This window comes from Meles meles, chromosome X, assembly GCF_922984935.1.
Source record: "Meles meles chromosome X, mMelMel3.1 paternal haplotype, whole genome shotgun sequence".
NCBI classification, from domain to species: domain Eukaryota; kingdom Metazoa; phylum Chordata; class Mammalia; order Carnivora; family Mustelidae; genus Meles; species Meles meles.
Window position 1 is genome coordinate 93,442,017 of NC_060087.1, and position 14,688 is coordinate 93,456,704.

The following is a 14,688-nucleotide window of genomic DNA, read 5'->3' on the forward strand; positions in this document are numbered from 1 at the left end:
CACAGCCCTCTTCAATGCTTTGCGCAGGTCCGATTTTATTTCTAGCTTTTTAATGGTAACAAGAGTCTGTAACTCCTCTTGAGGTCTTTCAAAGCAGTGCATGAAATCAAAATGGGTGGCAGATCAACCCCCCTTTGGGGGCCCAAACACAAGGTCATAAAGTTAATTGTCAAATTTGTGTCAATACATGCCTCGACCTTATCTTAAAAATGTTTCTCCCATCCCCTCGGTTTTCTCTGGAACGGGAAAGAAAACAATGTGTGTACTTGGGGTTTCCTGTGGGAAAGGAAGCCTTCCGGGGGCGCTTTTCTCTTGGACTCCCACAGCGCCATCTGGTGGAAGCCCGGAGTTTTCGAGCCGCTTCCTTCACAATGTTTTTCAATGTAGCATTTGATGCCAGTTTCTGTGCCAGGCCCTGCGTTAGGAGGTTAGGCACCAGGGATCCAGAGAGACCCTCCTTCTAGCATAGAGCTCACTTCCCAGGGGCCAAGAGCTACCTAGACCATTGCAAGGCGGTATAGTGGAGACCCTATAGGAGGCAAAGTGTAGAGTATGGTAGTTGAGAGCAGCCGCACTCAGCATTAAAATATTCTGGTTTGGCCACCTCCTGGCTGTGCTACCAGGAGACATCACTCAACCTCTCTGTGCTCATTGCCTCTTCTGTAAAATGGAAATACTAGTAAAAATGCTCCCGCAAACATCCCTGAGGATGTGACACTTGGGATGTTTTGAGTTCTCCGTGGGCATAACATATGGGTAAGGGAAACAACAAGGTTTGCCTCCCCTCACCCCTGCATCATGAGGGATGGCAGAACAGACTTTGTCTCGGGGCTTGGGGGTAGATGTGTGTGCCAGGGAGTTCAGGGAGGGCCTTTGAGCTGGGAGATGATCTGGGAACATTTAGGAATCACTGGAATCGGGACCCAGACCAAATGAGAAATTGGTTCCCACAGTGAGGAGGCACAGCTTGACATAAAATTAGATGCTAAGAGAAAATTCAAGGCCAGTTGTGTCAACTACCGTGTGTTTGTTTTAATTTTTGGCTTTGTTTTGGGGCAATAATGTTTCAGTGGCTCCTTATTTATCCAGCATTATGCTAAATAGGCATGATGGGGCTTGTTAATTTCCCACTGCCTCCAAACACATCAGTTCTCAGCCCCTCAGCTTTTTTTTCCAAATTGTGTCTGGTGTACACCACGACTGTATATGTCTCTGTTTGTGCTGTTCTTCCCTGCAAATGTTTAACCCTTCCATGTTATTCAAATCTTACTCATCCTCCAAGGTCTGGACTCTCTTGTTCACTTACCCATTCATGAAACCTTTTCTTTTCTTTTTTTAAATTGAGACATAATTGACATACTAGTTTCAGGTATACAACATAATGATTCAATACTTGTATATAATGTGAAATGATCACAGTAGGTTGAGTGAACATATGTCACCATACGCAGTTACAGATTTTTTTTTTCTCATGATGAGAACTTTTGAGATCTACACCCTTAGCAACTTTCCAATACGCATCACAGTACCACTAACTATAGTCACCATGCTGGACATGACATCCCCATGACTTATTTATTTTTAACTGGAAGTGTGTACCCTTCGACCCCCTTTACCCATTTCAACCACCACCCAACCCACTCTGGCAACTGCCAATCTGTTCTTTGAATCTATGAGCCTTTTTTTTTTAAGATTCTACATATAGGTGAGATCATACAATATTTGTCTTTCTCTCTCTAGACATTTCCCTTAGCACAATGCCTTCAAGATTCATCCATATTTTCAGAGATGGCAACATTTCCTTCTTTTTATATCTAAATAATATTCCTCTGTGTGTGTGCATGTGCACACGTACTTCCTGTATTTTCTTAATTCATTCATCCATCAGTGGACTCTTAGGTTGTTTCTATATCTTGGCTATTGAAAATAATGCCGCAATGAACACAGTGCTGCAGATCTCTTTTCGAGTTAATGTCTAATATTCTTCAGATAAATACCCATAAGTGGAATTGCTGGATCATATGGTAGCACTATTTTTTACCTTTCTGAGGAAACTCCATACTGTGTGCCACTGAGGCTGTACCCATTTACAGCAGTGTACAAGAGTTCCCTTTTCTCCACATCTTCACCAACACTTGTTATTTCTTGTCTGTTTGGTACTAGCCATTTGGACAGGTGTGAGGTGATATCTCATTGTGGACCTGACTTGCTTGAAATATTTTCCTGAGAACTCATCACATGCCAGGCACAGTGGCAGGCCCTGGAGAGAGAGCAGTGAACGAGACAGACATTGTCTACCTTCCCAGACCTGACGGTCTGCCTGGGACTATAGGCATGGCATCATGGCCATGTGTTACCAAGGTTTTCCAAGACGAGGGATGTATCTAGAAGTGTATTTCCCATAGTTTTCACCACAAAGCACACACAGATAACATCTGTGATGCCCTGGGATGAATGAATAAGAAAGTCAACCTCCCAGGGAGCCCTGGCCACTCCCAAGGGCAGAGGGCATCAATATTTCAGCACACCTGGAATCTCTGGGCAATCTCTGGTCTAGAGTCTCAAGCTACGAGATCGCTATCGCTCCCACTCCAGCTCATCCTTGTGGGTTGATGGGCACAAAAGCGATGCTGCTACAGATGAGTACACACTCTTCAATATTAGCTAGAAGCTGCTAAGAGTCACTCGTGTCTCTTCAGCATTAGGCTCAGGCTGGAGGCTCTGAGGAAGAGCTCCCAGACAACTGAATCCTAAAGGGATCTCTGCCTTTGCCAAATTCCTACGTACTTAGAGACTTCAGCTCACAGTCCGGCTTCTATTGCACGCCCATCATCTGATACTGAGTACTGACAGCACAAGTCCTTCTTCTGTCTCCCTTAGAGAGACACAGAGAAAGTGAGAGGGAGAAAACATGAGCAGGGTGAGGGGCAGAGGGAGAAGCAGACTCCTATCTGAGCAGGGAGTCCAATGTGGGACTCAGACCTGGGACTCGGAGATCATGACCTCAGCTGAAGCTTAGCCAACTGAGCCACCAGGCGCCCCTCAGGAGTACTTCTTAACTTTAATCACCTTAAAAAACTTTACAGAGAGAAAGTTACAAAGTTGTAAGAGGATAGAAAGTTACAAAGTTATAAGAGGATAAAGTCCTACAGCCTTTCTCCAGGAGGCAGAATGCTGAATTCCCACAGCTCCCGGGACAGTTTGGAGTTTTTCCTTCTCTGAGTGAAACCAAAAGCCAATCAAGATACCCCACAACCCTGGGGTGGGGGGATAGAGTCGAGAGAGCTCTTGTTTATATCATAAGCTCAAGGAAAGAGAGCCCAAGCAAAGAGAGCCCAAGAGCCCTCTCGCAGACAAACCAAAGGCTCCTGCTGAAATGAAACAGAAGACCCCATGTCCTTTCCTTTACTCAGTATCAAACTGGACAGAGTTTTAACTCATCTCTTAGATCCCTCATTTCGTTCATGTTTCCAACAGTCACTGTCTGGGCAGGAAGACGTCCCTGGGCTTCCCTCTCTGGCCCCGTCCCTTAGCCACTCTTGGGGAGCTACATTACAACTCCTTACTACTCTCCTATGAGGATATGTGCGGTTCACCATCCCAAACTGAATTAGGGCGTTGGAATGCCCTACCCTAAGGAATGTGGAAGTTACCCCTAAGGTAGGGCTGTTGGCCATAAAGAAGAAAATATGTCTGGACATGTCCGTAATAGATATGTGCGTGTGTGCGTGTGCGTGTGTGTGTGTGTATCCGATTCTGAGCTTCCTGTAACTCTGTGGGCTGGCCAAGAGCCAGGCACAGGAAGAAATATCTGACTTTGAAAGACTCCTTTTCAGATTTATGCTGCAAAAGTCACTCTGGGGAGATACAAGATACGGGAGTCTCTCTCTTTTTTTTTTTAAACTTACTTTGATTTTTATTCACTTTTTTTCTATTTCTTTTCAGCATAACAGTATTCATTGTTTTTGTACCACACCCAGTGCTCCATGCATTACGTGCCCTTCCTACTACCCACCACCTGGTTCCCCAACATCCCACCCCCCGCCCCTTCAAAACCCTCAGGTTGTTTTTCAGAGTCCATAGTCTCTCATGGTTCATCTCCCCTTCCAATTTCCCACCACTCCCTACTCCTCTCCATCTCCCCATGTCCTCCATGTTCTTTGTTATGCTCCACAAATAAGTGAAACCATATGATACTTGACTCTCTCTGCTTGACTTATTTCACTCAGCATAATATCTTCCAGTCCCATCCATGTTGATACAAAAGTTGGGTATTCATCCTTTCTGATGGAGGCATAATACTCCATCGTGTATATGGACCACATCTTCCTTATCCATTCATCCTTTGAAGGGCATCTTGGTTCTTTCCACAGTTTGGCGACCGTAGCCATTGCTGCAATAAACATTGGGGTACAGATAGCCCTTCTTTTCACTACATCTGTATCTTTGGGGTAAATACCCAGCAGTGCAATTGCAGGGTCATAGGGAAGCTCTAGCCACTTTGGAGAACAGTGTGGAGATACGGGAGTCTCTTGACTTGTTTTGTCTGACTGATCTCTTACAACTCCAAGGCAAAAATATAAATTATTTAGAGTTGATGATTAGCACTTTTGAGTGGCCCCACCACGAGAGCCTGTTTCTGATTCTTGATACCTTTAGGAATGCCACCCGAGAAACATTCATTCTCTAGGAACCTCTCAGGTTTGCAAGTGTCAAAGGAAATAGTCTGCCAAAGCAAAAGAAAATCCAGTATTGTACAAATAAGAGAGGGTTATGGGAGCCGACAGTTAACCAGAAGCCTCCTTCCTTGGTAACCTATGAAGACCGTCTTCTCCTCTAGGAATTATTTTGTGGCTTAGTCGTAAAAAGAGGTGATTCTGGTGGGGGACTGGGTGGCTCGGTCAGTGATGCATCTGCCTTTGGCTCAGGTGATGATCCCAGAGTCCTGGAATCGAGCCCCACATCGGGCTCCCTGCTGGGTGGGGAGTCTGCTTCTTCCCCTGCTCCTCCCTCTGCTTGTGCTCTCACTCTCACTCTCTCTCTCCCTCTCTTTCAAATAAATAATAATGTATTTAAAAAAATAAAAATAAATACAAAGAGGTGCTTTTTGTTTATTTGGGTTTTTGTTGTCATTGGTGTTCATCTTGAAGTGCAGTTAGTGTGAAGAAGCACTTAAATGGATGAGCTTGCCTTACTAGGGATCCAGGGATTTGAATACCAAGCTGACATTTTGATTTGAATAAGAATAACATTAACGAGGTGGTATTTTAGCAAGGTAAGTTTGATTTTTTTAAAAGGATTTATTTATTTATTTATTTATTTATTTATTTATTTGACAGAGAGAGAGAGAGATCACTTGTAGGTAGGGAGGCAGGCAGAGAGAGAGGGGGAAACAGGCTCTCTGCTAAGCAGAGAGCCTGAGTCGGGGCTCGATCCCAGGGCTCTGGGATCGTGACCTGAGCCAAAGGCAGAGGCTTAACCCACTGAGCCACCCAGACGCCCCTTGATGTTTTTTTGAAAGATTTGATTTATTTCTTTGTCAGAGAGAGAGCACAAGCAGGGGGAGGGGCAAAGGGAGAACATGCTCCCTGCTAAGGCTCCCTGCTTAACCGACTGAGCCACCAGGTGTCCACAGTTTGGCAGGTTTACATAGGAGAAAGTAGACCAGCAGTGATGGAAGGAGTGGACTCGTCAAGAAACAGGTTAGGAGGTCGGTGTGTAGTTCTAGGGGAAAAGGACTGAAAGTCCAGTCTAGGGTGGTAAGACCGGGAAGCAAGTAAGAGATGAACTGTAGGTACGTGAAGATGCCATGTCTCACAAACAAAGCCCAGCAGAAATGACAAGCGGGTGCCAACACCAACATACACTCATCTGCGTTTGGGTGTTTTAAGGTTACTGGAGTTGTCTTGTCCCCTTCTTCACAGCTGTCAGACTCACTGAGATATTTCTCATGACCTGAGCCTCGGGCTCTCCTGCACCCTTACTGGAGCATTCTTGTTCCAAAGACTGATCCTTCTGAGGCTTAGCACATTCTGGACAGAATGTGATGAACCTAAGTGATTCACTGTTTCACCCTCAACATACCCAAATACACCCATCCTTCAACCTCTTCACTGTATTACCTATCTTACCTGTCCACGCCAGGCGTGCCTGACCCTACTCAGGATGCTCCTAAGAAAAAGACAGAGGACAGGGGCGCCTGGGTGGCTCACTCTGTTAGGTGTCTAACTCTTGGTTTCAGCTCCAGTTGTGATCTCAGGGTCCTGAGATCAAGCCCCGCCTACATTGAGCCCCACATTGGGCTCCACACTCAGTGCGGAGTCTGCTTTAGATTCTCTTGCCTGTGGTGTGCCCGGGTGGATAAGTTGGTTAAGCATCTGCCTTGGGCTCCGGTCATGATCCTGGGGTCCTAGAATGGAGCCCTGCATCAGGCTCCCTGCTAGGTGGAGAGTCTGCTTCAACCTTTCCCTCTGCTGCTCCCCCAACTTGTACTCTCTGTCTCTCTCTCTCTCTCTCTCTCTCGATCTCTGTCAAATAAATAAATAAATAAAATCTTTAAAAACGAAAAAAAAAAAACCTCTTTCCTGCTCCTTTGCCCCTCCCCCACCTAAAATAAATAAACAGTTTAATAAAAAAGTAGAGGTAAAGAGGCTGGAGCCCAAATCAGGACTAGTTGAAAACTGTTGTTATGGACTAACCGTTCGTATCCTCCTTGCTGAAAAAAAATTTTAGGATTGTATTTATTTGAGAGAGAGAGTGAGAAAGAGCATGAGCCAGAGTGGGGAGGGAGGGGCAGAAGGAGAGGGAGAAGTAGGCTCCCCGCTGAGCAGGGAGCCCAGTGCAGGACTGGATCCCAAGACCCTGGGTCCATGACCGGAGCCAATGGCAGACGCTTAACCCACTGAGCCACCCAGGTGCCCCTGAAGCAGCTGTTTTTAGAGAAAACAAAAACAAAAACGTCACCACTACAGATCCGTCAACCACTTGCCTCATGCATGCTGCTGGGGTGATGACGGCTCCTTCATCTCACCACAGCAGAACCCTGAAGCAGAAAGAACAGGGTACACTGGGCACAGCACAGAGGTACTATGTTAAAAACAGGGTAATAAAGCAATTAACCGGATGTGTGATGAATGTAGAAACAACCAACCCCCACCCTGCTTTCTTGTACATGTTCTTCCAGAACATTCCAGACAAGAAATTGGCAGACTTCTCGGAATAGGACTGGCCCTACGAGGAATTCAAAGATACTGCCGTGGCATTTGCCAAATGGCCCAGCCAAAATCATCTTATTGCAAAACCCTTTTCATAAGCTCCAACCACACTCTTGGACCTTCCAGTCAGCTTTCTAGTACTTTCTTCTTAAATGACCAGGCAAGGATTACCAAACCTTTAAGGAATAGAAACAAAAGCAAGAGGAGGTGGGGGTGGGGGAGCAAATTGTAGTAAATTGGCCCTGCAGAGGAAAGAAAGCTTAAAAAGATAAAGTTACAAACTATTACTCAACAACAGAAAGCTTCAAAAAGGGAACGTATAGAAAGTAAACAAACAAACAAAAAACCCCAGCTCTTCGAGATTGTAAACATGATAGCAGAAATAAAAACTTCAGGAGTTGAAATAGCCAGTAGAGGAAATCTCCCAGAAAGTAGAATTTTTTAAAAGATAAAAAATAGGAACAAAAAGAATATTAAAGTATTAGCCAAGTGATTCATCATTTGGATAATAGAAGCATGAGGGCATGTGCACGCATGCAAAAGAGAGAGAGAGAGAGAACAAGAAAGACAGAGAGAAAGAAATCAATTAAATAATTCGAGAAACTTTCTCAGAACAAATGCACATCAGTTTCTGGGTTGAAATGGCCTAACACAACAGATGAAAACATACCCACCGCAAAGCACATCATCAAGAGATTTCAGAAAACAGAGAGATTGTTATGAGCTTCAGAGAAGAAAATCAAGTCTTCCAGAAGGGACGGGGAAAATCAGAATGGCTTTGAACTGCCCAAATCAACACTTGGAAGCTTGATCATGTCAGTGGAATAATGCTTTCAACACAGTGGGGAAATTTTCCATCTAGAATTCTACACCCAAGCAAATTATCAATTAAAGGTCTCACACGTGCCTCCCATAGATCACTTCTCAGTAAGCTATGGTAGGAAGGGATCCATCAGAAAGAGGGAATAATCCAAGTAGGAAAAAGACATGGGATACAGGAATCAGGAAGTGTACTACATGATAAAGGTGAAGGGAACTCTCAGGATGACAGTGAAGTTAGAGTCTAAGAAAATGGAGGGATAATCCTATGGTTAGGGAAGGTGAATGATCTAGCTTGAAATCGGTCAGAAGGCTCTAGGAGATATTTCTTGCAGAGATGAAGAATTGTTCAAATTTTTGCTATCTGCACATCTTGAAAGGAGGTATGGACTACTGGTGGAGAGTCTGGGGTGCCTGGGTGGCTCAGTCGGTTAAGTGTCTGTCTTCGGCTTGTCCGGGATCGAGTCCCACATTGGCTCTCTGCTTAGCGGGGAGTCTGCTTTTCCCTTTCCCTCTCCCTTTGTGTACTCTCTCTCTCTCTCTCTCTCTCTCTCTCAAATAAATAAATAAAATCTTAAAAAAAAAGAAAACAGAAAACTAATCCAATGCAAGAGAAACTTATTATTAGCACCACAGGGTTAAAAGTGCAGGAAAGGAGAATTCATCATGGTTTTCCTATACACGTTTCAGCTTTGATGAGCAGTTAATATCATTTAAACTTATTAATCACACAGCTATACTGACAGGATGGGAAGTGGGCCTCTGTATAGTGAGGGGTCGATAAATAACAACAAAGCTGAGAGGTAGCAACACAAGCACCTTATTTAGATACAAGACAGTAAATAGCAGAACAATCCACTAAGAGTTGAAAGTGGTTGTCTCTGAGGTAGAGGGAGTAGGAGGGATGAGGGCCAGGGTTAGCTTTTTCCCCAGACTTCACACGGTAGTGAGCTTTAAATTTGTGCTTTCTGGGGGCACCTGGGTGGCTCAGTGGATTAAGCTTCTACCTTCGGCTCAGGTCATAATCCCAGGGTCCTGGGATGGAGCCCTTTGTCTGGCTCCCCATTCAGCAGGGAGTCTGATTTTCCGTCTCCCTCCCTCCCCACCCCACTCTTGCTCTCTCAAATGAATGAATAAAATCTTTAAAAAAAAAAAAAACCCTTTTTCCTATACTGTGGCCTGCAAATTCCCTGGAGGTGTGCTGTCTAACAGGAGAATGAAATTAAAGATTCAGTTCCTCAGTCCCACTAAACATTCTTCAAATGTTCGACAGCCACATGTGGCTAGTGGCTCCTGGAAAAGATAGGAGAGATCCATGACATTTTCAACTTCACAGAAAGGTCAATTGGACAGCGCTTGTTTGTGAAATCAATTGGGAGGGACACAACCAGCCTTTCAATAAATGAACTAGATAGAGAAAGCCAGTGAGCATCTCATAGTGGGGTTTTTTTCCCACATAAACAGGGTTTATATTGTGTTAGGTCCACATCAGTGTGTGCACCTAGCATTGTAAATCACAGTAAAAAAAAAAAAAAGTTTGAAAGCACGTCTTTAAATGGTGTGGGCATAAACCTGAAATTTTTTTAAAGAGAATACCCAGGAGAATCCTCACTTCTTGTGATGGCTTCATCTACAGCCTCATATCCTTCTAGGAAAATTCAGGACCTAGGGTGTCATTAACAAACCACAGTCACTTGACCCTATAGGCAACATAACACGCCTTATTTGCTTGACCCTATAGGCAACATAACACGCCTTATTTCCTCTGTCATTCCCCATTCCATTTTTACAAAGGGTGTTTTCTTCAAGGTTTGGTCCTTTTGTTTATTTATTCTTAAATAAAGGAAGAAGAAATTGAGGCTAAGAGGGTATCATGAGATTTGTCCAGGGTTACAAATCTAGTGATAGAATGAGCCAGGCCTCCTCACCTCTATATCCAGAACCCTCCATGGTTTTCTGGGACCAGCAAGCCTGAAAGCCTTAAAGCCTTCAGTGTGCTAAGTAATACGTGAAACCACCTCGCTGAGGAAATTGCCTAGCTAAGCTTGCCCTGATCCAAACACTTTACATGGACTAATGTGTTTTAATCCTTGCAACCACCGTGTGGGGTAGATCCTCTGATCAACCAACCCCATTCGTTCAGATGGAAAAATGCAGCGGGCACACATTCATGAACTTGCTCACAGTCATAGAGCACGTGAGGAGCAGAGCCAGAAAAGAGACCGAGGACAGTATTTTATTCCACAGTATCAGGTGTTCCAAAGCAGTTCTACTCTATTAACTGTAATCAGTGTAACGGCTTTAGGTTCAGATGCCCCAAACTAATGGATGGGACGTATACAGGCTGGATTAACTGCTTAATGCAAGTCCATAAACCTACAGATGAGTGCTTTTAAAATATGTGCTTAAAAGTCTGGCTAAGGGGCACTTGAGTGGCTCAGTTGGTTAAGTGTCTGCCTTCTGACTCAGGTTATGATCCCAGGGTTCTGGGATGGAGCCCCGCGTCAGGCTCCCTGCTCAGTGGGGAGCCTGCTTCTCCCTTTCCCACTCCCCCTCCCCCTGCTCACACTCTCACATGCTCATTCTCAAATAAATAAAATCTTCAAAAAATAAACATAAATAAAAGTCTGGCTATTTAGGGGTGACGGGCTGGCTCCACTAGAGGAGCGTGTGACTCTTGATCACGGCGTTGTGAGTTTGAGCCCCATGCTGGGTATAGAGCTTACTTAAAAAAAAAAACAACTAAATATACTTTAAAAATCACCCAATTTAAATGAGTAAAGAAATAATGGCTGGCTAGTAGTCTTCAAACCTGTGGGTTTTATCTTGGCGCATCAATGAGGCACAAATCAGCTTGATAACATGTGTGGATTTATTTCTTAAGATTCGAGTGCAAACTTAAAAAACAAGAACAAACCAAGCTTTTCATTAGGAATAAACACAAAAATCAAAGTAACAACCCCGCGATCATGCATTTTAATAGAAAGTACAAAAAATGAATACATTCTAATTTGTAACTACATTTGAAAATTAAAATATTCCTCTGGAGTTCCAAATACGACACAATTATTAACCTGTTCTCATTCTGTCACCTCAGACATATCCATCATATGCTGTCAGGAAAACACAGGCAAGGATTATTATTAATCAGCCTTTATGTCCAAGAGAAACATTCCTCTCCTTAACTTCTGACTCTCTGAATCATTTACCTGTATCTCAGTTCTGAAAGCTATACAATTATACCTCTGCTCTAAGAAAAGAAAAGAAGCAATAATCAGGGAGGCAAGATATTTTCATGTCATTAAAACAAAAGTCACAAGTGTTCAACTTAGAAATGTACAGAATTGTAGTAAATTTTTAAAGTACAACTTCATTTGATGGCTGACACGTCATAACAGCGAACAATTTAAACAGGTATAAAAATGTAGGATTAAAACCTTTAGGCTCAAATACTTGAAAAATCAGTATGAATATGGTAAGATTGGTTTACATAACCATGTATTTTTTTTTCCGATGAAAAATCAGGGGGGTAGTGGCATCTCCCTTGGTCCCTTAACAATATTTGGATTTTCTCAAAGAATTAGCAGCACCCAACTTTAAGTGTTGATTCCATGTTTCTAAAGGACCTTATACAACAGATTAGTTGGCAGTGTTCTAGCTTTCAGGAGATGGGACTGGGCAGGGGTGCAAACATGGGAGTATGCATGCATTCACATATTTGAAATCACCATTCCAGATGGGAAAACAATTCACACATTGAAAAAAAATCTAAGGGACTCGTCCTTGAAGGATCAACAGTGGACCAGAACAGTAGAAGCTGAATAGTAGTCTACTTGTTGACAATGGTTTTTCACGCTTCCAAGGCAAGTTGGGAAAAATGAGAATACTCACATACACATAACTTCAGAGAGAACTTGCCTTGAATTGGACACTGCAGAACACTGAACAGAAATCTTTACAAAAACCTTCATTCTTGCTTATAATAACACCAGATTATTTATTTTTTCCTTTTCACCACCATATACATAATATTTAAATATTTTCATTATAAATATCTTAGAGCAAAAAAGAATGTATTTAATTGCAGTGGTGGCCCACATCTGTACAAAGCAATGTAAGCAACATATATATATATATATGCATATATATATGTGTGTGTGTGTATATAAAATGATTAAGAAAAAAGTGCAAAGAATAACAGTATTAAGAATTTTTGCTTTTTACAGTAACTATGGTTCAAGTGTGAAAACCTGTCAGATCTAGAATCCCAGATTTTAATGAAAGAGTCAAAAAGAAGCCCACATGCCAAATCACTGCACAAATATCAGTCCCTCACTGAGTATCTTCCCTTTGCCCAAATCGAGCATTTCCAGTTTCTAAACTTTTCACACAATCAGGAAAATAGTGGTAACAGTGTGTTCTTTCCCTTTCAACTTCCCCAAACTCACCCATGTTAAGTCATCACTCAGAGATCCAAATAAGATATTGGGGAAGTCAGTCATCATAACCCGCTTCGCTCACATTAAAGCTAAATGAAAGGCTTTCTGAAATAAACTATGGATCAAGAATCAAATCAGCAACAGCAAACAGGCCTTCAGTTCCAAGTGTAATTTAATACGAGGACATTTTCAAATCAATCCCTGTTATCATGGGTAAATTCCAAATTGAAATCCTTTCCTAGGTTCAGTGCTATGCAAGGATCAGAATTCTAAATATTTAGGATGTTTTCACCTTTTCGAACAAAGAGCAAGCTTCCTGTTAAAACTGGATCATTTTTTATCATCTTACTCTTGGTCTCAGTTTTTTCTTTTGAAAAGACAATTTTTGGCAGTCTTTAACGTAATTTACCCTTAATCATTCAAATAATAAGTTACTGATTTTAAGACCTCCAAGTTTCAGAAAAGCAGTTCAATTTCCCTTTAAAAATATATTACTAAATATTTTTGGTGTGTTTAACGTTGTTGTACTCAGACTTTGGGCACTGTAATTATTCACAATATTACAATGATTCTACGTCTAACTTATGCCAACAATTATGAATCCTAAAGTGGTTTCCAAGGTACTACTACTTGATTCTATTATATTATGATTGAATTTTGCCTTCAAGAGAAATGGTTGGAAGAGAATTTCAAAGCCCTGCAGAACTTCTGCTTTGAATAGTGTTAAATATTTTTTTTGTCATGCTTAGTATTTTAAGCTTCTTCTGAACTAGGAAGACAATAGACACCGGAAGATACAAATTGCCGCAAACTACATTCTACTCCAATTTATTTTGTTCCACATTGTTTTCCTTTAAGAAAACAAGTGTATCTTAGGTTAATTTTTAAAACAGAATTTTTGCTCTAAAATTAATACACAGCTAAAGGAAAGTAACTTCTCAATTTCAGCCACATGAGAACTAGGCAAAACTAAGTTAAAGTAGACTCAACGACTATCTTAATCACTTTGGGATTTTTTTTTTAATAACCATGTCTTTAGAATGATATACCCCTTACATTCTAACAGCTCAACAAGGCTTAAAACTCTAGAACCAAAAACCCGCCAAGCCACCTCCTGCACAGCTATAAATGAGAGGCAGCATTCTACTTGCCCCCGTACATTCGCTCAATGTCTTTGAGGTAATGGTTCTTCAGCTCCTTCCTCTTCAGTTTGAAAGCATCTGTGACCAAACCAGTTTCAGGCGTCCATGGCTCTGGACTTAGGCGAACCTTGATTGGAATTTCAAATCGCTCCAATTTCACTGAAATGAGAAGGGAGGATGTAGGAGAGAGGGAGGGACAGGGGAGAGGGGAAGGGTTGGTTAATTTAGGGTGCCAGTATCTTACAATCTCAGTTTCATTGTAGAGTTCTCGAAGTGTACATAAATCGTTTCAGTTGCATGTAGTTTTAGCCCACACATTTTTTTTTTAGTTCTATTGTATATGTAGACACCCTCCTCTTTCGAGTCTTCCTATTTGTCATTTCCTCTGCCAGGGCTCGTCTTCCCTGTTGGTAGCTGCCTAGCTCACTTTCTTACTCCATCTGGGTGTCTGCTCAAATGCCACTCCTCAGAGAAGGCCTCCTGGACCCTTTAGAACAGGAGTCCCTGTGTCTGCTTAGCCTCTCTATCCTCTGACATTACACTTTTTTTTTAAAGATTTCATTTCTTTGACAGAGAGAGACGCAGCAAGAGAGGGAACACAAGCAGGGGGAGCAGACTGGAGAGGAAAAGCCGGCTTCCCTCTGAGCAGGGAGCCAGAGGCGGGGCTTGATCCTAGGACCCTGGGATCATGACCTGAGCTGAAGGTAGACGCCCAACTGACTGGGCCACCCAGGCGCCTCGGACATTACACTTTCTTCAGAATGCTTCTCACTAGCCCACAGATTATACATCCCCATCTGACCTACTAGAACTCAAGCTCCATGCAAGCAGGGGTCTTTTGTTCCCTGCCATCCCCGGGGCTCCATCAAGAGCCCTCAATAAATGTGGATGTATGTATTCATTCATTCTGCGGAAGACTATGCCTCTAGACAACTGTTCTTCAGGAGCTGTATTCGACACTCAAGGAAGAATCAAAAGGGGGATGGTGAATTTCACACTTCATCGGCATAAGGATGTGAGACAGCACGTACCGTATCAGAGTTAAACAATTCAGTGCATGCAGAGAGAGGTAAT

The 14,688-nt window shown here is 42.7% G+C and overlaps 1 protein-coding gene across 5 annotated transcripts in view; it reads right to left on the reverse strand.

The window, feature by feature from the left end:
- Window positions 1-13,220: 13,220 nt before the first annotated feature.
- The window catches only part of ACSL4 (acyl-CoA synthetase long chain family member 4), an 81,367-nt gene continuing 79,899 nt past the window's right edge, over window positions 13,221-14,688 (reverse strand). For all 5 annotated transcript variants that reach the window (XM_045995631.1, XM_045995627.1, XM_045995629.1 and 2 more), the window contains one exon: window positions 13,221-13,773. In XM_045995631.1, the coding sequence (XP_045851587.1) occupies window positions 13,616-13,773 (158 nt within the window). In that variant the 3' untranslated portion in view covers window positions 13,221-13,615. The remainder of the gene's footprint in view (window positions 13,774-14,688) is intronic.